We start from the raw sequence: 24,904 nt of genomic DNA, 5'->3' as shown, positions 1-24,904 counted from the left end.
TGAACTAAAATCCCTAGGCTCTTACACTCAAAATTTGACTATCAAAATTTTAATATATTTTAGTGCAAAGACAAATTTCAAGTGTTTTGGCTTAGACAAGTGACTGGGAAGAATTCCAAGAATTAAATCAAAGTGAATTAAGCTGATCCAGGGCAATATATATATATATATAGATATATTAAAATGTGTGAGGTACAAAGGCTATTGGATGAATTGGGACAGACATTTAACAAGTTCAAGGAAATGCGTCGCATTGAAATGCTAAAGGCATTTAATAATGTGCGATGCTGTGAATGTGGTCACAAGTTGCGACTTCGTAATGCCCAAGAAACGGCAACGAGAAGAAAACAATTCACCACAAATAGACTTATTATTGTCTGCTCAATATTACTGCTGCTTATCACCATATTCTTTATCCATTTGGCCAGGCAATATAATCATGTTACGGCTTATGGAAGCGGCGGTTGTATCTCAACAATATTTTATGCCTCCAACGATTGTGAAGTGCATGCTTAGCGATTATCCATCTCATTTTTAACGAATATACAATTATGTGTTTTATAAAAATAAATTTCTCAGTAGCGTACTTATCAATCAATAGTTTTTGTAAATAAACTACTGGTAAAACTAAGTAGCTGTAACTTTTTCCAATATAACATTTATTCCATTATTTTTCAGCCAAGAGTGTATATTTTGTCAAATCTTTAAAATACGTATCGTATTATTTTTATAGATAATTCTTGATAGTTAATTTGACAACAAACGTATAATATTTTCATTTTACATTTCCCATCTCTGGTTGGGTATTTCCCCAAATCGGTGAAACACGTGTCGAGTCATTTTTATAGATAGATTTTTAAAAATGAATATGAACAACATTGGATGATATTTAAATCTGTACAACAGATGGCGCCAGTTAAAGCAATATGAGGAAGAAACAAAAACAAATCGCCTAAAAACCACAAAAAAAAAAAAAATGCCTTTACAATTCGCTAAATACAAAAATGTTTGTGCAACACAGAAAAATACACACATACATGGAGAGAGAAACATCTTCCCCTCTCAACACACCCCCTCTACCCCATTTCCCGCTGCTCTGCCTCGTTTTATGGCAACATTTTAACTAAAATCAACATTTGCCTAAATATAAAAAAAAGAAAAAGTTTTAAAAAGAGGCGGAAAAAATCAACAAATGCGCAGCACAAACTAAACCAGAGCAGGAGCGAGAGGGAGAGGGAGTTAGAAAAGGAGGAGGGGCAGGGGGAGTGTAAAGAGGCGGGGTTAGCACACATACCGGTAATGGTGCCACGCCCACATGCACAGTTCGTTGAGGCGTTGCGTTTAGTTTGCTGAATAGTTTTTCAGTATTTTCATTTTCAGTTTCATATTTTTTTTTCCGCCCAGTATTTTCTTTATGAATGGAACAGTTCCGTGTCAGGGAAAAAAACGATGGGTGGGAAGTGTGCTGAGGGTTGAGGGGGCGTTAGCTCGTTATATTGAGGCAACAGCAGCCGACACTTGAAAGTGTTGCAGCTTTCTTCTACTTCTATATGTTGTTTTTCTTTTTTTTTTGCTAGTTTCCAAACACAAACAAACAGCAACAAAAGCAACAAAAGGGACAACCATGCGACATTAATTGAAGTTTGTTGAACCAAAAGCTGTTTACATGCCCCCCATTCTTCAATAAAAAAAAAGACACCACCCACAACCCCTCCTATTTCTCATACTACCCCATTTAACAGCACCTGCCACATTCAGTTGCTGTTGATAGCTGATAACACAAAAAAAGAAACAGGAAGAACGCTGAAAAAGAAGTGGAAAAACATGAGATGCTTTTAAATATTGTGTTGCTTATCATGCTCAATATTTTTCAATCTATTTTAGCTTTCATATGCATGTAGAATTCAGTCTTAAAAATAAAAACTATTATATTACAAGTAAGTGTATGCGAATTTTTTTAATCATATTAAGGAAGTCGACAGCAAAAAAATACTCATAAAAATTTTGATTGGCTACTGGAAGCATTTTTAAGATAAATATTTTAAAGACAATTTTTTTTATTAAATCAAAAACTATTAAAAATGAAGTAAGCCAAATTATTTTCGTATTAATTTTAATTCTTATTCTCAAAGTTGTTTATTTAAAAAATAAAATATTTTAAACATATATTCTTTATTTAAAAAATTATATAGTATTCAGAGAAACGTTCACACTGATAAACAAAAAATGTTCTAAAATCAATGTCAGAATTTAGATACGAAATTGTACATATTTATACTTTCCTAACATTTAAAGATTTTTATTCTTATATTAAGATTTTAAGATTTTTTGGATTAATAACCTTAGTTTTAGTAAAAATCTTATTTTAAGAACAAAATATTTAAGATGAATGTTCTTGACTTTAGAAGTTGTTTTTTTTTCTCAGTGTAGATTTGCTAGTTTTTCTATTATAACTTATAGATTTATTTGATTAATTTAATTGCCGAACATTTCATTTTCTGTTTTCTCGTGAAAAAAGCAATATTTTCTTTAAATTTCTTGGGTTCAAATCGCTTTTCAGTCAACTTTCAATATCCGTATATGTAATCTATAATTTTTTTTTTTTTTATATAGACAATGAATTGGGAGCGACAGTTGCTCTCATCATTTGAATTGTTCAAGTCTCGCTGTCTTTGCCCTTCTTTCTTCTTCCTGCTTTCTTTCCTTCGCCACTTCTTCTTCATTTTACTTTATATCTTGTATTTTCGCGCATTGTTACATTTTCACTAATGATGCAATTTGTTTGTTGTCTTTTTTTTTATAGACAAAAACAACAACATTGAAAACATTTCCTTGTTTCAGTTTGTCATAGAAATTAGCAGTTTTCATACCCTGGAATTATACGAATTGTTGGACAGGGTAACATAAGGTAGTGCACATTTATGTGATAATCAACTAAAGAGCGGAATATATTGTATAAAATTTTATAATGCATATATAATAATTGTCATTGGATTTTTGAAATATTGTAACTTGGAACAGAAAATTAGGATTCATTTTATTTGAAAAAATGAAAATGAGAACCAAAATAAAGAATGTTATAAAGCAAAAAAAATAGGAAAAGTCTGAATCGAAACAATTAAATATTGTTACAATATTAATAAAATACATTATTTCCAACTTTTTTACTCTGAACGTTTTTTCTTAGTTCAACTTGTTTAGTTATGCGTATACTTTTATTTTATTTTTAATTTTTAATATTTATAAAATCGAATTTTTGCTTCGTTTATTTTTGTATAGCGTATCATACAGTCGAGTTTCTTGTTTATTTTTTTAATACTTGGCAAAGTTGAGAGCTTCTTATTTGAAGCACAATCCTTTTGGCCACTTTTGGGTGTCGTCCAACCAAGTTCAATGTGCCCGAAGAAAACTTTTTGTTTAGCCGCATAAACTTGACAAAGTTGCACACAAAAATCCTCTCTTTTCTCTCAGTCTGTCTTTATTTTTTTGTTCCTTGTCTGTTGCAGCTTCTTCTTACAACTTTACGATTGTGCGGTGTCTGCATCTGAGTTTCTTGCTACTTGCGATTGCACTTTGCCGCCTTTTGCCCATTAAAACGAGCACCAAAAAAATAAAATTTCACACAACATTTTTACACTCACGTTTTATAGAGTAGTTTGACTGTTTAAAGACGCTTGTAACTGACCTCGAGGTGCTTGTAAGTACTAAAATTTGGTTAAAGTTTTGATGGAAAGTCATACCAGCTTTTAAATTGATTTTCTCGTACATTCTCTTTGAAAAATAAATATTTCTTTATTTGGTAATCAAAAGCTGCCATAAATTTTTAAAAACTGTATCAATACATATTTATTTATTTATTTATGCACGACTAAAAGCAGTTGGCAAAGAAAAAATTACCAAGCATAAATATTAAGTTAAAGCTTAAAAATAAAATTATGAACTGTATAGAAAAAAATTAAAATTTGAATATATAACGTATAATAAATTTGATAAAAATGCATAGTTTTAATAATTTTCAATTTTTATATTATTTTAAATCCCGAGTTTAGAGACAGGGAATAAATATCAGAGCCGTTGCATTTTTAGTACCGAAATCTTAACTAAAATTAAAACTTAGCTGAATCAAAACTGAAACGGTTTCCAAGCGAAATGTCATTTTGATCATTATTTGGTTCCTTAGTTGATTCTGCATTTAAATTTAATAAAATTTTTTAAAAAAATTTGTTTTCTCTAGATCTCGGACTTATAATTTTCTAAAATTTATATTGTTTTGTCTCAAAATTGCAAAATTGACATAAATTTAGACTCGTAAAAAATACGACTACTTTGTCAAAACTGAACGGATTTTGAGAACTAGCTGTTTCCTAATAATATTTGAACTTTTTTTTCAATCTGCACACAATTTTTTTTTAATTCTGTTTGTAATAAGATGAACGAAATTTTATAAAAGTATTTTCCAATTTGCAAGTCGAAAAATTTCAATTCAATCTCTTTAAATTCCTTTTGCAAAATCATAAAGTTGACGCTGGGCTGCCAGAGTTACCACTGTTCAAGTTTCGGCCACAAACAAAATGGCGACCATTTCAGTCTAGGGCGAGACAGGAAGAAAGAAAAGCGGATTGGGAGCGAAAGAGAAAAAAATGTTATTTGCTATTGTTGTTATTGCCACTGGCTATGTGCCACCTGTACGCTGTGAAGAGGCTACTCTGCCCCTCCCTTTCTCTTCCACCCTCCACCCTCCACCCTCCACTCTACGCACACACACACACACATCCTTTCAAGGACACTTTTTGCTTTCCCTCTCCTTTGTCACCTCTTCGTTCCCTTCGTCTTTCTGCATATAAATCAACGCCGGGTTTTCTCTTTTTTACTTTTCTTAAATTTTAGCTGCTTCTTCTCCTACTGCTCTCTTCTCTTTCTCTTCCTCTTCGTCTTCGTCTTGGTCTTATGCTTTGTTTCCTTCTTTCGCATATTTCGCCAGACAATAAAATGCGAAAAAGCAAACACTCAACACAGCGTTTTCTAGGCTCCCATTTCTAGGGTTGCAAAATGTGCTAGGTACACAAAATAAAGCAGCAACACTGCTACAAGTTGCTCAACTTAGGTATACCCTGTAATAGATGGCAACTCATTGAGTAAAAGGGAAGCATAAATAAAAAAAAAAACCATTCCATTGATATTGTAATTAAAATATATAGATAACAACATAAAGAAAGAAATTAACTATAGTGATATATAGCATATAGAGAAGTCCTAAAGAAATTATCGATAGACTGACATATCTTTAAGTATGGAGATATTTTTCTAGGCAGGAAGAAAAAAACCTTTAGCAGAGTTAAAAAAGAAAACAATTTTTACACTTTCAACTTTTTATGAAAATGATTCATCTAATACTTCCGATTCTTCTCTTCTAATTGAAGAAATATAAAAGAATAATTGAGTCAGCAAGTGTTGATACTAACTTTTAAGTTCATTTGAGTTTTTCGGGGATTCTTAGAATGATACTTTTTCTGCTTCTTGCTCCCAAAATTTTTTAATTATTTGTAGTAAAATATTTTAAATACATAAAAGGAAATTCTTTTGATTTTTTATCCTTCTTCAATTACTTATTTAAAACTGTTGCAACTCTAATATCAACATTTACAATGATATAAAGAAGAAGCGTTGGGAGATGGGATTAAATCCGTTTTTTATTGCGCTTATCCTTTCGGTTTTATGGTTGGCCATTAAACCATCAAATTCGCATAGAACTCACATCCATTTAACATTACATGTCCTCACATCCTAAACATCCTGCTTGGGAATCTTGTCTTGGCTTCCTTTTTTGTTTTGTTTTGTTTGTTGTTGATGTTGTTGTTGTGAAAAGGGTTGACTTGCATTTCAAGAAGGTTAAAGGGTAGCATAAAAGGGTGGCAGAATTTGTCAAACAGTTTTGGCTTTTATTTGATTGATTGATTAATCAATTAAACGGCAGTTGTAAGAAAAAAATATTTATAGGAAGAATAAAACAGAAAGAGCTTATAATATATATTTATATGTAAGATTGTGGCATAATAAAAATATAAACACTGTTAGAAAAGTTGTTAGATCTAAAAGTTCCACTTAAAGCTAATTGAAAAAGTTCAAAACAATTTAAAAAGCACTCAGCGTAATCTTTGTACACTTTCCTTTTCCATTTCTCCTCTTAACTAAACTACCCTACTTGCCATACATATAGCTAGGCCTATTCATAGAATTTAACATCAAAAGCATTTTTCTCTCTCTTACAATTCTACTTGCCGGCTAATCAACGCACGAAAATTCAAAGGAAAAACTTTCACTACCAAAAAATATATGTACAAGTGAGCACAAGCTGTTAAAGTTGAAATACATTTTTGCTTTACGTTAATAATTTCAAATACGTAGTATTCTAAAACTCCTAAAAATTTTAAGAGCTAGCGAATTCTTAAACAACATTTCTGCACAAAAAACTGCTTTATACCCTTGTTGGGAGTATTTGCATTTTGTCACGAAATGTTTAATCATTTTTACTAAAAACTTTTTTAGTAATATTTAAAAAAAACAACGGAAAAACATTTTTAAAAGTTTTAAATATTTTAAAAAATACAAAATTTTAAATTTTTTGCTTATTACAAATTTTTTTTCTATACATTTTCCCTTGACACTTTTTTTAAAACTTCGAAATGTCATAACTTACAGAAATCTTAACCGATTTTCTTGAGCGACGTCAATTTTATTATATTTTTGCCTCTAGTTTGATTCTGCATCAAGTTTTTGAAATAAAATTTTTCACCATTTCTTTATACTTTCCCCTAGAGACTTTCACGAAAACTTCAAACTGTCATAACTTTGCCAAAACTTAACCGATTTTCATGCAGAATATCATTTTGAAGAAAATTTGATCTCATAATTGATTTTGCTTAAAATATATTATTTATTTAGACATTTTAGTTTTTTGATCAATACTGTCCATGGTACATACGCTTGTATGTTTTTAATCGAGGTAACATCAACTTTAATTTTATCATTTATTTTATAACACTATAAAGCAAAATATATGTATTTAGAGAATAAAAAAAAATTATTGCTTAGTTATGGGATAGCTCGAAAATTAAATTTTTTTAAAAACAGTGATATCAAAAAGGTATCCAATCTTCGGTGTGCTGAAAGTAACATTAATTTCCTATATTTTCAGTTCTCCTTCTGTCAAGGGGGCGGTACCTCACTAAGAGGGTGTTGTGTGGATGCTGTGAATGTCTTTCTATGGCTGTGACTGTGAGTCTTGCTGCCTTTGACGTCCGCCCCCTATTTTCCGACAGCAAACTGAAAGACTGAAAGTGAAGTCAGTTTAGGGTAAATCGTAAATCTCAAATTGTGCTGGGTGTTTTCTTTGTGGTAGAGCATGGGCAAAGGAGAAGTGTTGTTCTTGTACTCATATGTATGTGGTATGTGGTTCAACAACCACCTTCACTTTTGCCTGTTGCTAAAAACTAGAAAAAAAAAAATGACAGTCCAACTTTACACAGGTTTTCCTCAGCCTTTTCACAGTTTTTTCCTTTGGCGAACATGAATTCATGGATTTTTGCTCACGCGCCCAAAAAAGGTGCATGAAACAGGAATAACAGCAGACACAACAATCCACACACACACACACGCACATTCTACCGGAAGCTATAGAAAAGTAAAGCGGAAGCGAAGAACAGAAAACAAAATACATAAAAGCGAGAAAACCTTTTTCGCCACAACGAAGTCTCAAGACTCTTCAGAAATGGAGCAGAAAACGCTTCAAATTTAATTTCTATGAATAAAAGTGACCATGGAGGGTAGTTTGTTGATTTAAATTAATGTTAACGACCTATAAAATGAACAGGAATAATAAAACGACAGTCAATGCTATACAAATACCAATTGCATCATCAATTGCATAAAAAGTGACCATGGAGGACTATTACTGGCGCTGAATTAGCTTAAGCAAACAAGTAAAGTGACCATTGAGCACAAACTGACTGTAGATGTATTGGAGAATAGCAATAGCATCTTGAATCATTGAGAAAAGTGACCATGGAGAACTGTATGAGCATAGGTAGTAAGCCATAAAGTGAACATGGATGAATGTTTGACTTAAAGTAGCAATAAATAAACATAGGCAAGCTTTAAAGTAAATATAAAGTATCATTAGCATTATAATTATATTTAAAAAGTGACCATGGAGGATTTTAAAGCATGCGAACAGCTTATCTTTTAAAGTAACCAGAGAGAACATGTAGAACACACGTTTTTCTAATAATAAACTCCAAGTGAACAAATTCCAAACAATCAAATTGAGCCCAATAAAGTGACCATGGAGATTGATTTAAATTGTATTTAAGTTATCATAAATTAGCTAATCTTTCTGTCTGTTACATATAGTTTCATAAACTAGCATGTCCATTTTTGTCCATTAAGTTAAGGGTATATAAATTCCACTTTTGCTTGATTCTTGTTTTCAACTTATTATTTTTTTTATCAATTTTTTTCTTAAGCGTACCCAAAATGGCGGCCAAAAGCAAGAAATGGCAAAACTTTATCAAGTATACGACATGTGTGTAGCGTAATTGTGGTTGTTGTTGTTGCTGTTGTTGTTATTGCAATTGTTGTTGTCGCCCATTGTGCAGAGTTGTGAAAATACTTTGCGGCTATATGCAACAACAAAACATACAATACATACATGGTAAAGTTGTTGTGGTTGCAGCTAAGAAAATGAAAACCGGCAAAATAAAAAAAAAAACACAACTTTCATCTGCAGTTGACGTTGTTGTTATTGTTATTGTTGTTGTTGTGCCATATCTTAAAGCGACAGCACAAAAAAGTGTCTGACAAAATGTTAGCAACAATAACAACAACAACAAAAACCGCAGACGACAAAGCAAAATGCCAAAATGAGAGAATGCTGAAAAAGGAGCAGAGAAAATCGACAAATTTCGGCAGATACACACACAGCAATAAATACACACACACACACACACACACACACACACACAACTTCCTGAAGCTGCCGGCGACTTTTTGCTTTTTCCTATTATGTATACGCAATGTTGAACAGAGTCGAGTCGATGCAAAAGGAAGCAACAACGAGACGTGAGAGAGCATAAACAGACAGATACACGGGGGAGACAGAAAGAGAGAGTGAGGGAGAAGGTAAAGAGAACAAGAGTGAGACAGAGTTAGCAAGAGAGAGAGAAAGAGAGAGACAGAGAGAGAGGGTGGAAGTGAGGACGCCTTAAATGTTGTCGGAATTTGCATTTTGAGGGTTATTATTATTATTTTTATTATACTGTTGCTTTTCTTCTTCTTCTTCTACTACTACTTCTTCTTCTTTTTATTGTTGTTGTTGCTCTTGTTGTTCCATAGTTATGCCGTAAATAGTTGCTCATCCCCAAAACAAATTGCTAAACAACAAAAACATGGGCATACCCTATATATTAAATGTGCTTTGAATTTGCATTTGCTTTAGCATTTTTTTAGAAAACTGTAAAATAAACTGTCGTTAAAGTCTACTTATTTTGAAAGAAAATTTGAAATATTAAGCAAAAAAAAATTAGAGCTTCTAATAGCCAATAAATAAAATTATTGTTAAATAAATGCTAAAGTGTGAAATATTTGATAATTATTATTATTTGTGTGGCGACATTTATCGCATGTAGTTTACAAAGTATTTATTTACTGTTTGGTTTTTCAGATTATGGCATATATTTAAATTTAAGAATTGCCGAATATTTTAAAGAGTTATTATTTAAGAACAGAATCTCTTTTAAATATTATTTTCAAGTGTTTCTTTGCTTTAATTATTTAATTTTTTTGCCCGATTTAACTCTTAGTTTAAGATCATATAAATTTAATATTATTTTTTTGTGCAAAAGTTAAAGAAAAGTTAATTTTTCATTTGAAATTCTTAGCGATAGCTAAAAAATTGTTTTGTTTTCGAAATCATTATTTATTTTATTTTTGAATGTGTTACAGGGTATCTCTGCGTCAATCAGCAAGTTTTCTTGGTAGTTTTTGTAGCTGTTTGTCTTTGTTTGCCCCTCTCGAGTGTGTGTCTTTCTTTTTTTCCACTCCATTCCATTCTATTTCATTGTTCGCTGACCCAATTGCAAAAGGCCCCAAAGGAACATTTCATTGATTATCCTGTACAGGTGTGTGTATGCGTAGGTGTGTGTGTGTGTGTTTGTATGTGTGAAAGAGGGTGTGAGTCGGGTGTGTCTGTCTGTTTGTATAGCATTTACACTGTCCATTTTTAATATTGAATCTGTGCAAAGTGATTAAATCAAGCGTCACTGATGCAATTAAAACGAGCATCGGACACGAATGACAGCAACTTAAAAAGGCACAAGGAAAGCAGAGAAAAGGGACGAAGCATCACATCAGTCAAACACATTTGCTGCTCCTCTGACCAGACCAAAAATAGACTGGGAAATTGCTTGGAAAATTAGCTTTCACTGCGTCCATTTGGGAGAGTGAGACAACGGGGAAATTTCTGACCTTAACATGAAAATTCATCATGAAAGCAGAAGTTGTAGGAGCGAATGTCAGTTAGCTAGAGAAGTTTCGTTGCTTCTCTTTCACATAGCTTCCCGTGTTGTTTCCCATTTTTCCTCTTGAATTGAGAAATATTGTTAAACAATATTTTTATCTTACTTTTCATCGTTTAACTTCTAACTTAACTTCTCTAATTGCTGAATCCTTTACCTTTACCTTCTTTATCTTTTACTTCTTTATTGCTTTATCTTAAATATTCTTTCTTTTGTGCTCAATACTGTTTCTTAAGTTATTTTTCTCACCTTGCTGCATATTTTACTACTCTAATCGGTACTCTCTTCAGTATAACTTCTCTACTTTCATTATCTTCATTAGTTGTTTTAAAAACACGTTCATCCCTTTTCGTATCATTTCTCTTCTGGAGACTTCTAAAAACTCTTTTTATTGTATGTCTTATCGCTTCTCTGATCACTTCTCTCATCACTTTTCTTATCACTTCTCTTTTAAGTTCTCTTGACGCTTCTCTGGCCACTGACTTCTCGCATCATTCCTCTGAACGCTTTTTTCATTGATTCTCTTTTACTACCTATCTGTTATTGCTTCTCTCATCGTTTCATAAGTCTTAAATGGCTTCTCTCATCACCTCTCTTATTAGTTTACTGCTTCTTTCATCACTTTTCTAAACATTCAGCCTATAGTTTTTCTCAAGAGCTTCTCTGTTAACGCCTCTTTTTATTTTATTTCAGTTTTCTTTTTGTTTTGCATTCCTAACTTCTCTAAATGATTCTTTTATCGCTTTTCTCTTCACTTGTGTTATTTCTTTACAGTTCATTCCCATCATTGCTTCTTCAATTACTTCTCTACTTATTCATTTAATCGCTTCTCTGTAACGCTTCTCACTTTTTTTCAAATCGTTCTCTCATTATTTCTTTTATTACATTACCTACAACTCATTGACTATCTCATGACTTCTCTTATTACTTCCATGCTTCTTTCACCAACTCTCTACTCATATTACAACTATTCTCAAAACACTTCTCACTTTCATCACTTTTCGAATTGAGAGCTTCTCAATCGTTGTCACTTCTCTAAATGCTTCTCGCTTTTGTTTCGAGCCGCCTGCGACGCCAAGTGTTAACTAACTGTTGCCCCAGGAGGGCGTCTAACAGCCACGCCCATTTGTCTGTAACGGAAATGTAGGCAACGAGACAACAACGAGACAACGACAACAACAACAACACCAACAACAACAATGAAACGAGACGGGCAACAACGTGGAAACGAGAAAGGACAACAGATTGCAGTCAAATGCAATTTCCTCATCGCACAATGCTCGACATTAAGCGACACCTGGCGGCCGGCGTCGGCAAATTGCAGGAATTGCCAGCACAAAGCGGAAATGTAGAGGCAACTCCTTTGTTTACGACTGCAATGTGAAACCGAATGGAAAACCTCATTGAAAACAATTTCCATCTCAAACTCAAACTCTAACTCAATTTCTTCCCAACCATTGTGGAACTATTGCTGAACCGCTAATGACACCGCTAATGAGACACAGTGCGAGACAAACGCTTAGAGTTGCCAAGTTTTTACAAAAAAAGTAAAAAAAAAAAAATTACAAAAGATATCAGAAACGTTGCCAAAACTGTTGAGAGCTTGTCAACTTGGCCAATTGCCAGCGATTTGTTAGCCAGCTCAACTTTGATTACAATAATAAAGCCAACGATAAGCTTCATAATGATGGAAACAGTTGATAAACCCAATGATGAACCACTTGATAATGATGTTGATGACTTGTAGGCGTCTCTCAGACATTGAATCAATTGACATATGTTGAGACATTGTCATTGTCTCATTGTCAGCGACAGCTGAGAATTCGACAGTTTGTGAAAATGTCGTAAATCCAAATCGATTGTGACGATTGAAAGCAGAGGGAAGACACATCGAAGACAATGTTGTTAAGTCATTTTACTTGGTTGTATGTGAATCTATGCCTTTAATTTAAGTTAACCAACTTGCAACTTGTCAATAAAGATTGAAATTTAACAAATTTCAGCTAAATATCTCGAATAGTTATCGAGTTAAATTTGTGATTTAGCTTATAAACTATATGGCATTTAAGGACCTGAAGAAACATTAATTTTAACACTTCTAGACATACATATTTCAACCCTTTTGTACCATACATATATTTGTGTACATATAACTTCGAATATGATGCACATTATTTTATTCCACCATGAAATTGTCTCATCTAACTTGGAAGAAAATTTCAGCTTTCTAGGTCTTACGGTTTGGTCTCCACAATGAACAGTCAGTCAGTGAGTCAGGACACAGAGCTTTATATAACTAGATAGATAGCTAAAAAGAGACTTTTCTATATCTCACATTGACTTTTCTCTCTGAGCCTTACATTTGCTCTATCTATCTCCATATATTCTTTCTCAGAATTTCCTTTTTTTTGTGCTTCTTCTTAAAATTGTCTCTCTCTTTCAAAAATGTCTATCCACTCTTCTCTCTCTGTGTCTCCTCCTTAATTCTCACACATTCTCTATCCCTCTATCTTATTAATTGGTATATTACTAAACGCTAAAAACAGCACTTGAAATTTAATATTCCTTTAATTTAAGAAGTATAGAAATGTAGAAATATAGTATGTTTATTAGTTGCATCAGTTGTCGTAACTTTTCTGAAGTTATGTCAGACGAAAGGTGCAAAATGTTGAGAGACAGTCGCATGTTGTCCATTAATAAAGTCGAATCACAACGGAAATAAGTCTGAAAAGAAGAAGATGAAGAACAAGAACAACAAGCAAGCAACTTGAGATAAGAAGAAAGCAATGTGACAGCTGTCAAAGCACAACGCAAAATTGTGGCATGAAAACGAATGGGGAGAAAGGGAGCAGCTATAAAGGAATAAGGCATAAGGAATAAGGAAAAGCTAAACAACAGAAATGGTCTAAGGGAATGTGGCTAAGAAGCAGACAGAAAGAGAGAGAGAGAGAGATAGAGAGAGAGAGAGAGAGATAGAGAGGAAGAGAAATGCAGGAGTTATCAGGGAAACCACCCGAAAATCGCTGAGAACTTTGGGGAGAAGCAGCTGCTGTTGCCATAACAACAAACCCAACAACAACAATAACTACACTCATGCCGATGATGATGATGATGATGATTATGGGGCAACAATAGGGGAAGTCGTGGGGGGTAAGGGGGGGGGGGAAAGAAGAATGGAAGGAAAGTTGAGTTTACTACGGCATAAAGTTGTGTTTAAACGGATTTCGACACTGGCACGAAATTCAATTTAATTAATCAGCGGCAACAGCAAAAACAACCCTCCCAAGATGCAGAAGTACAAGTGAGAACAGACCAGTCGAGATGCTCGACTCTTAGCAGCCCAGTAGATGCGTCTTGGAACCGTTGGATTCAATTAACATAAGAAAAAAATACTACCTGAGATTCGAATTCGGATTGTCGAAATTTTCAGACAAAAACTCTAATACTTTAAGATATATGCTGAAAAGAAAACATTTTAAATCGCAAGTTTTTTTGATATTTGCAGAGAAAAAAAATTGTCCTGGAAAAATAAAAATATGAAATAACTAGTACTTATAGTTTGTGCTGTCCAATGATCAGTCAGTAAGTCAGTGAGTGAGTCAGGTCAAATAATTTTATTTATAAAGACAAAAAAAATATTTTTAAAAACATAAACTTATAAGCCTTTGTACACTTTGTTTACTGGGCTAAACAGCGCCCCAGGGGGGAGTGCAAGTAGAGGGTGGTGAGTGGAGTGAAATGCCATCTTTTTCTTGTATTTTGATTTCTTTTCAACAACTTTGCTCTACCTGTGCTTGCAATTAATCATTTTGTTTTAAGCATTTCGCTACGTTTTTCTTAATGGCTTCTTCCTCTTCTTTCTGAAGTTCTTCTTCTTGCTGTTGCACAATTAAGCGCCTCAACCTTCAGTTCCAAGTTGATTAGCTTTGAGCAACCCTCGTTCTCGTTCTCGTTCTCAGTTCCATCCCCATTAGATCATCCATCTCAGATATCATTCGCATCACACACATAATTAGACCAATTTGCATATGGAATTAAAGTGTGACCAGTTAATGGGGACAGTCTGACCAGAACAGACCAGACCACAACAACCCAGACCAGACTGTGGTTGACCTTTGCTTGTGGTTTGGTCACCTCGTCACATTCATCAACATTAATTGATTGAGTTAACTCGATACAGAGAACATTATTAGATGAAGCTTTACAGATTAATCAATAGGCATTACTATATTTGTTTGGTTGAAAAAAGTACTGTGAGAGAAAAAGAAAAAGTGATAGGGAGAGGCTCACTCATACTCAAGCTTTAAGGCTTCTTTACTTGATTTAAACAAGATTAACAGCAAGGCAGAGAGCGAGGGAGAGAGAAAAAAAGATTCTCTTATACTCTTTACATTCCAAAGCTTCCTCAATGTGCTCTTCTTAAAAGATAGTTTTTTAAACTCTGTTTGATTTCGATTGGTGATGTAAATCCAAACTTTAGTTCAAGATTTATATCGAAATGTCGCTAAAGATAAGTATCGAGTTGTCGATAAATCAGAAAATAGTAGATCGAGTTGAAAATATCGAGTTTGTAAAAAAAAAAATTTTTTTTATTTGAGAACGCAACTGTAATCACAAAATACACGCGTACTTTTATTAGAAATCTTATTTTTCTTGCATCTTTTTCATGTTTTCTTCAAATTTTTGCAGTTTGGTAGGTTGTTTATTATGGTCGTTCAACAAAAATTGAACGACCAAACTCAATTCTACAAATTACGATGAGTTGTCGATTTTTCATGGAAATCAATTTAATCAACTCGATAGATCGTCAACAAAAATCATCGAGCTGAAGTACTCGATTATCGCTTCCTCGAAAATCGAGATGTCGATACTTCGATATATTTTAACATCACTAATTTTGATTAACAAGCCTAAAAGCTTATAAAATGAGAGTTTTTTTTTAAAAAAAGGAAGGTCTTTGAATTTTCACGAATTTGAACTAAAAATTTTAAATTCTAACATTTTAAATTTGAGCATATTAAACTTGGTTATAGAGATATTTAATAAACGCAATAAAGATAGACATTAATTTGGAAGCAATTGCTAAGTAATTTATAATATTTAAATTTACATAGACAGAATTAAGTTGATCGTATTCCGTGTGTCAAAAATCTATATGAAAAAGCTACACAAAAAATCAACTACTTTCTAATCAATTTTATTGTGAGTAATTTGCATTTTTATGATAATTCGTAATACGTAATCGTCGTAATACAACCTAGAGTTAATGCAGTCGCGAATTTAACAAGCTGCTAATTCATTTGCTGAGTGATCAATTGACAATTTTGCACGACCCTCGTGCAATTTACTCGTACATTAACTGCCATCCATCCATTCAATTGTCAGGGTCGCGAATGCCATTCCATTTACTATATATATCTACCATTTACCATTTAGCACCTGGGCGCCAGACAAAGCCCAGTAAAGTCAAGCAAACAACGTAGGGGAGTGCAGCGGGAAAGTGGGTGACAAAAAGGGAAAGGGAACGAATAGGGAGATAGGGTAAAAATAAGTAAAAATTTTTAAGTCGTGTCTGCTCGACTGTGGATTACCCAATCAAGAGTTGGCATTTTTTATTACTTCATATATTTATTGTATGGGATCAGCAGTATAAATCGTTTTATAAAGATCTATATAATTAAGTATAGCCGCTAGATGGCGCCAGCATAACTTTTCCTCTTTATATTATTCTAAGATCGATTTGTTGTATATATAAAAATAACGTTTACAGTTAAAGATCATTTTTTCATTTCTTTTCAATAACATTTTTAATAAGCTTTCAAAAACTGCGATACAAAATTTCACAAATGTTAACTTGAAAAATTTTTAGGAAATTAAACAAATAAAATGGAAGAAAAGTCCAACCAAATCGGTTGAAAAATTAGCAAGTGTTGTTGCTTCTGAATATTGTTTATATTTTATTTAGTATTTAAAAGTTTCTAATTTATTATTTTATTTATTTATTTATTTATGCACGACTAAAAGCAAGAAAAAAATTACTAAGTATAGAATTAAACATAAAATTAATATTAAATATAAATAATGAACTGTAAAGAAAAAATTAAAATGAATTAAATTATTGGTTAATAACATTTATTGTAATTGCCTTAAATTAAAAATTTAATTTTAAAATAATAATATTTCAATATTTAAAAGTTACTTTATAACATTTTTAATAATAATTATATTTATAATTCATTCTAATTAAGTTAAGTTCCTGTCACATATAGTTGCATAAAACTATCATACTCTCATTGGAGCACTTTTAATGAGTATTAAAAAAAATTAACTGCAGTGCATAAACTATGGCAATAAATCTGTTTTAGGCTACGTGGAGAGAGACAGCAAGAGAGAGAGAGAGAGAGAGAGAGAGAGAGAGAGAGAAACGCAGTTGCTGTTGTCGCATTGATAATGTGAACACAGAGAGGCACACCTGAGCTAGGTGTGTGTGTGTGTGTGCGTGTGTGTGTGCGTGTGTGTGTGTGCGTGTGTGTGTGTGTGTGCCTGTGTGTGTTAGGGGAGGAGTTGAAGGACAGACTGAATACAGTTGAGGACAGAAGCATTTAAAAAGCGGAAATCAGGCAGACGACAGAAATAAACCACAGGAAAAGAGTGCAGAAGAGAGCGGGAGAAGAAGAGTGGAGAGGAAGAGAGTGAGGAAGCTTAGAAGGAGACAGAAATGTTGGTTGACGCAGCTAACAAGTGCAATGTCGCCAGACAAACAGACAGACAGACAGACAGACGGAGAGAGACAGAGACAGAGACTGAGATAGAGAGAGGTATATTTGATGTGTGTTTGTGTTTGTGTCTGTGCCACGCTCCACATTCAATTGAAGTTTTTAGCCTTTGTGACTTTTGGTTATGCGCCAACGTCTGAGATAATTACATGCAAAGCGATTTCTCATTAGAATTCTAACTTGACGTTTATGCGTCAGACAAAACGTGAACATCAAAAATAGGTGATGAAAACATACTTCGCAACAGTGTTTAATCAATTTTAATAGAAAGAGATTTTCAACTACTTTAATTCAAGGCTATTTCTGACCATAAATTATTAGCTAAATAAATCGACATTCTTTGCATTGAACTAGCGTTCTTGTTTTGTTTTCAAACACACATGCACCTGTACACTCAGAAAAAAAAGAGCCAAGAAAATCAGAAATTTGTTTTTATTTAAATTAGAATGTTTTTATCTCATAAGAAAATAAATTTCCTTAAAAACTTAATACCTGTTTTTCAAAAGCAAATCATTAAAATCGTAACATATTTTCTAAAAATCCGAAAAAATTGTTGTTTGTTGTGCAGTGCACTACTATGAAAAAATTCATATGGAAATTTTATTTCCAACTTTTAATGCAGTAACTTTTGCAAATTGACTTTTTTTTGATAATTTCGAAACAAAAATTTCAACTAACAAGGTTTGGTTTCGCCATAATATTCAGAAAATATGGGGAAGGTCAAAAAAGTTAATAAAAAGGTATTTTAAAAAAATAGCCTATCGGCGCTATTTTTTCTAAAATTAAGAAAAATGTTTTCGATAATTATCTAATAATTATTATAATTAGACATTGTGCTAAACATCATGACTATTCTAAGACGTCTACGTATTTATTAAATAAGGGTAATATTTTTTCGAGTGTACACTAAAAAAAAAAAATACCAACTTCTAAATTAAAGTATATTCATCTTAAATATTTTGTTCTTAAAATAAGAACATTTTAAGACCATATTACTTATACTAAGAATATTAATCTAAAAAATCAAAGTTCTTAATACAGGAATAAAAATCTTAAATTGTTAGGAAAGTATAAAATAAATAAGTATAAATAAACAGAATAAAATGTATAAGAGTCAAAATTAAAAAAATATATATTTAAATATAAAAAATCATTTTAGTTTTTTTTAAATTTTTTATATTAATTTTAAGAATCTTTACTCTTAAAATAAGAACTTGGTCTTATTTGAAATGTTCTTAAATTCAAGATGTGTTTTCTTAATTTAGAAATTTCATGTTCTCAACGCATTTTTTAGACCAAAATTCTTAGTTTTGAGACCAAAATTTTGATTTTAGAACATTTTTTTTTATCAGTGTATGTCTTTAGATGCAAATTCATACTCGTATCTGTGTTTCCGTGTTCGTATTCGTGTTCGTAAATGCTGGGCAGGCATACAAAAAGCACTTGACAACATTGGGGAGTGGCCTTTGTCTCCTCTGTGACAATAAACTTGAATTACGGCCACAAGACATATGCATAAATGCGTTCTCAGCATAGCCAGCATAAGTATCTACCAAGCACACACTTTATGTGTGTATCTACATCTGTGTATCTGCATCTGTGTATCTGCATCTACATCTATGTATCTGCATGTCAACCTGTATCTTTTGCATACTTGTTGTTGTTGTCAGCACTTGTCGGCAATGCAGAGGCCGTGATCCCAACATTAAACTTACCGCATTGTTTTCGACCCTTTGTACTAGCTTTAGTTAGGATAGCGACGACTATTTATACTCTACATCATGTTACATACCTGTAATGAGAATAAAATAAGCATCAATTTAGTTAATTATGTGCAAAAATGGTACTATAAAATATGGAAGCTAATATGTTACATAAATATTTCAAAAAAAGTTTATGTAAATTATAAGTTTCTTAAAACTCCAAGAACTATTTTAAAATATTTAGCATGCTATGAATATTGAATTTGCGACAACATGAATATTTACTGTCAGTGCTCAATTGACAAGTCATCAATCAGCAGTCAATCAATCAATCAAATGTAAAAATAACTCAGCAAATTTCTGAGATTTTACAACACTTTTATGGCAACAACAAAAAATATGAGCAAGAACAAATGTGAAAGACAAGGCAATAAATTGATAGAGAAGGCAACTAAAAGCAAGTGGGGGGTAGTGGAAAAGAAGGAGAGGGGGGAAAGAGAAAGACGAAGAGAAAACAGCTTAATTTGATGTCACGAAGAATTGTTATTGCTGTCATTAGAAATACACGTAATGCTCGGAGCTCGGAGCTCGGAACTCGACATTTTTTTCTTTCTCCCCCTTCTTGGATGATATCAATGTTCAGAGCATTATTAATGTCATTTGTTGCTGCTGTTGTTGTTGTTGCTGTTGCTTGTGATGCATTTAACCCCCGGCACAAATGAAATTAGAGCGCAAACATTTCAATTTTTATGTCGCCTGCCGCAGGAGTCGAAGGAAAAGCGATAGCATTTTCCACACAACTTGGTGGTTGCTGCGAGGTTGGCAGGGAGCGAAGGGGGGGAAAGGCGGAAAAAAATTCGACTGACGGGTGGGTGCATTAACCTTTCATCTAACACCGGCTGACACCAGAGCCAGATAAAAAGGTTTTTCCGCATTTCCACGCATCATACTCATCATCACCTGACCGGTGACAAAAAGGCCAAAGTGAAAACTTTTAACCAAGCAATGAGAAAAATTACGTAAAACAAAATCATGAGTATGAAGAATGTGATATCTTTTGTGTTTCTTTCTGTGTGGTGTCGCATCTGTGGTTATTTAAATGTTTTTCTTTATTTTTAAACCCTGTGTTCATTAAAAATTGACAAAAAAGGGTATAGTGTGTTTGTCAGAATGTATGTAACAGGCAGAAGGAGGCGTGGCAGACCTCCCAAAGTGTTTATACTCTTGATCAGGATGAACAGTCGAGTCGATTGAGCCATGTCCGTCTGTCTGTCTGTCTGTCTGTCTGTCTGTCTGTCTGTCTGTCTGTCTGTCCGTCTGTCTGTCTGTCCGTCTGTCTGTCCGTCTGTCTGTCCGTCTGTCTGTTCGTCTGTCCGTCTGTCTGTCTCTCCGTCTGTCTGTCCGTCTGTCTGTCCGTCCGTCTGTCTTTCCGTCTGTCCGGCCGTCTGTTTGAACGCGTCGAGCTAGAGACTTCAAACTTGGTATGTAGATTCCTGGATACCATACGCAGATCAAGTTTGTTTTTTTTCTTGATCGGACCTCTATATAATATAGCTGCCAGAGGAACGATAGATCGAAAAGTAAGTTTTAGTATGAAAAACTTCTTGGTTTTTTGAGATATCTCAACCAATCTGACACAATATACATCTGTGAGGGTAATATACATTCTGATCATATTTGGTTCAAATCGGACTACTATATCATATAGCTGCCATAGAGACGCTCAGTCGAAAATCTAGTCTTATTATGAAAAAGTTTTTTGTTTTTTGAGATATCTTAACCAAACTGATGGAATATGCATTTTAGTTGGTGTTTTATATCCTGGCCAAATTTAGTTCAGATCGGTTTCCTATATCATATAGCTGTCATAGGAACAATCAGTCGAAAATCAACTTTCAGTACAGGGTACCTGGGCACAGGGTATCCTACTGTTGAGCATGCTCGACTGTAACCGACATTTTTTTTTTTTTTTGTTATATTAGTCTAGTAGCCAAAGGGAACAAAGGCATCTGGGCTTATGACAATGTCTGCTGTTGTAGTTTATTTGTCTGCATGTGTTTCTTAAGTATATCTATTTTATAAACCCTTTTATTTAACTATTGTTCTTTTTTCATATATGTTGAATGAGTCGAATGGCTGCGAAAATACGAGTACTGGGCATCTAATAGTCGAGCATTTTTACTGTAGTTTACTTTCTTTTTTTATAGTTGCCCTTTTTTAATGTGCGCTTCCTTTTTAAGCCCCTTTTTTGCATGCATATGTAATATATTCATTTTTAGTTACCCTCATCACGTTGCCAAGGGCTTCGCTGGGTATTACAGCATTATAGAGTATCCTAGCAACAGCTGATGGCAATCTGTCTATATATTCGATATATTTGTCTATGAATCTTTTCAGCTCTATATCAGTTAATGCTCTATGTTCCAGGGATTAAGGAAATTAAAGAGATATGTCAGTTAACCTAAGTAAACATCTGTTTCTTCTATATCCATTTATTTATCTTTATCTGAAACTGACTGTTTATCCAAATAACTTTATCTCAATTGATCTGTCTGTCTTTATATCATCTCAACTTTCGATCTGCAATCTTTTAATCTTCGAATCGATTTTTTTTTAGAGTATTTTTTTGTCCGCTCTTTAAATATTTAACCACAATGAATAATCTTAGATTTTGATCACCTTAAATCGCCTTGGGCATTCAAAATATGCCATCTTTCGCAAAAAACCTAAAAAAAAAAATCAAATTATAATTTAAGGAGAGCTATGATTGGAATTTTAAAGTTGCTCTCAACTTGGAGTAGAGATAGAGGATAGAACAAAAACCCACGGAAAACGAAAAAGGAATAGGAAAATCTGAAAGCAACCCTATTGAAAGCGTTGACAGGCCGTGTTATTGGCATTCACTGCCCAATCGAATGCCAATCGATAAACAATATTGGCAACTCGTTGCCTCTGGCCAGGCAACGGTTTTTGGACCAGTCAACAAAGCCACCCCAAAAGACAGAGCTCTAATGCAGAATGATACTGAACTGCGTAGCTCTATTCTCCTCCATTCCATTCAACTCTGTCCAGAGTCGCCACCCTTGGGAAAATGTTGAGAAAAATCGCACAAAAAACGCAGCGAAATGTGTTAAAAATGCAGGCCACAAAAAATAGTGAGGCGGCAGGAAAGGGGACTTTCCCTACTGTGATTTGCCACGTTAGTTGCACATATTTTCCGCTCTAACCATTAAACAAGAACGCGACAGTCGAGTTTGCTCGATAGTGAAATACCCGCCAAAAAATTTTAACAAAAAGATTTGGAGTTTCTTCAAATTTTTTGTGTACAAAATATATTTAAGGCAAATATTCCGGATATATGAAACCGGTATTTTCACGAATTTTCCAAGCCTTTTAAAATAAATTAAATATTTAAGGCAAATATTCCGGATAAGAAAAACCGGTATTTTCACGAATTTTTCTTTAAAAAAAAAAATAAAATATTTACTGTCAAAAAAACTCATGAAATAAAAATAAACCAATAATTCCAGCAACCTTTTTAATAATTGTAATAATTATTATTTTACAATAGTTAGTAGGTATGCAAAGGGTATAAAACCATAAAATGTAAATATCAATAAAAACAAAGGTATGTTATTTAATTAAAAAAAAAATTTATATGAAAAAAATGTTAAAAGTTGTAACATAACATAATTTCTTAAAATTTAATAATTAAATAATTGACCATAAAGAATCTTAGAAATTGTGAAAAACTCCAAAGTATTTATTATTGTTATTAATAAAAATTTAAAAAAAAGTGTTTGAAAAACAAGAAAGAAAGATGTCTCTTTTCTGCCTATTACATACATTGCCATAAAGTTATAATACCCTGACACTTTTTTGAGTATATCGAGTCTACAAATCAAGCAATAAAAGTTTCTATTGCTGTGACACGTGGCAAGTGAAATTTGTGAGTTGATTTACTCGGCGCAGATCCAACAAAATGCGTTCAGACATTTAACTCAATTGTGGCTTAAACGAGTTGCGAATTGCAAGCTGATTTCATAACTGTAACTGTAACTGCAACTGTGCCTTGCACACACTCGCTCTCTCTCTCCCTCTCAAGCCACCGTTAAGTTGCGGTAAATTCAATTTCCTTTCGGCAACATCTTTCAGTGCACTTTAGCACGTATTCAGCTTTTGTAGAATGAGATGTTTATGCAAACAGTTTAGAACTCTTCACTCTCCTTCTCTCTTCTCTTCTCTCCACTCTTCTCTTCGCTCTCCGCTCTGCTCTCGCAGTGCTAAACGTTTGTTTAACCTACAGTTACATGCTTCAGAGCTTGCCACCGCGTTGCACATGTAACTGTAACGAGCGGAGATGCAACACATTGGCCAAACGCCAGTTCTCCAGTCTTCCTCTTCTTCAGCCTCTTCGGCACATCTCACCTCCTCCTCCTCCCTGACCTTCGGGTAATGTCGAAGGGTGCAAAACGTAGCTCAACTATGCATCGGGGAGCCATAAATTACATACCAGGCAGACGATATAATTGCCCTCGTACTCGTAGCAACAAAATATAGACAGACGTGCACTTGGCAGACTGCACACAAAATATATATCCGTATTTATATTATACGAATATTAACTCTGGATCCTTGAAATGCACATTACTCAGCGCTGTCAGAGACAGAGACAATCCCTTAAGAACTTCCTGCCAGGCAGGCGCAAATAATTTATTTAAAATTAACTCAAAACGAAATACACCAACTATATTCATAACGAATGGCTTTATTCGATCGATATTTTCTAGGGATCTATTAAACTGATTTTATGAAATCTCTAACAGTAACTTTACCATACAATGGTAGATAGCTGTACCTAATTTCAGCCTTATTTGAAGTTTATTTTTGAAATGATTCATCAAATCAAATCACTCAGCCACAACTCAAGTGTTTTTTAAGTATCTTAGCTTAAAAAACCCATTTATTTTTACTTTTTTAAAGAAAAAAGAAAGTTTAGCTATTCTTTTTATTTAATAAGTTATATGTAAAGAAAACTTTTTATGAAATTTAATATTTCTAGGGATCTTTTGCTTTGATTCTCTTAAAACTTTTCCACTAAATTTCTCATATTATAATATACAGCTGTACCCAATTGGGTTTCTGAACAAAGTATTTTTTTGAAACAATCCATCAAATCCTACAGCTTCCTGAACTCAGTCAGAACTTCAGTACTTACATAGGAATTTTCCTTAATGAAATTTTATTGTAATCCTTTTCTTTAATTTGAATGATTATTTACTTTATTTTCTGTTTATATTTTTTTATTTTCCATAAGTACATAAACTTATTTCTTAGGAATCATTTTAACTGATTTAGCTGAAACTTTTCAAGTAACTTTCTCATTTATGGACACCACAAAATGAATTTTTAAATTGAAGGTGAGAATTGTACATAAAATAGGGTAGTAGAAAAAAATGAAAAGACTTTGCCTTGATCAAGTTATTTCAATTATTTTCTAGATATGTTATTAACTTATTTTCTTTCATCTTCAAGTTTCTTATTTTATAGACTTACAATTTATAAATTATTTTCAAGTTTCTTATTCTATAGACTTACAATTTATAAATTATTTTCTTTCATCTTCAAGTTTCTTACTCTATAGACTTACAATTTATAAACTAAATTTATTTTTTGCAATTCCTAAGATCTTATTATTGTATTATGTTCGCTCTCAGATATATAATTTTGTATTGACTCTGCATCGACTTTGTATTCCGATACGGCGTACATTTTCCGGCTAAACGGAACTGCATGAGATGATTGAGTTAGTGTACGGCTTTGAGGTTTCCGTTTGCATCGCATCAAGGTCAAC

The 24,904-nt window shown here is 33.1% G+C and overlaps 2 protein-coding genes across 3 annotated transcripts in view; one reads left to right on the top strand and one right to left on the bottom strand.

The window, feature by feature from the left end:
• LOC117793786 (tyrosine-protein phosphatase 10D) overlaps positions 1-24,904 on the bottom strand; it is a 65,946-nt gene that overhangs the window by 30,590 nt on the left and 10,452 nt on the right. The gene's annotated exons all lie outside the window — the stretch shown is intronic.
• LOC117793827 lies at positions 94-588 on the top strand. The gene has a single exon (XM_034634250.1). The coding sequence runs from the start codon at positions 184-186 to the stop codon at positions 514-516; it is 333 nt and encodes a 110-aa protein (XP_034490141.1). The 5' UTR covers positions 94-183; the 3' UTR covers positions 517-588.

The sequence above is a fragment of the Drosophila innubila genome, chromosome X (assembly GCF_004354385.1).
Source record: "Drosophila innubila isolate TH190305 chromosome X, UK_Dinn_1.0, whole genome shotgun sequence".
Classification (NCBI taxonomy): domain Eukaryota; kingdom Metazoa; phylum Arthropoda; class Insecta; order Diptera; family Drosophilidae; genus Drosophila; species Drosophila innubila.
This window is presented reverse-complemented; position numbering and strand designations above follow the sequence as displayed.

Bases quoted from the DNA above. Each gene is read 5' to 3' on its own strand.
- LOC117793827 (XM_034634250.1), top strand. From the start codon at position 184: ATGTGTGAGGTACAAAGGCTATTGGATGAATTGGGACAGACATTTAAC.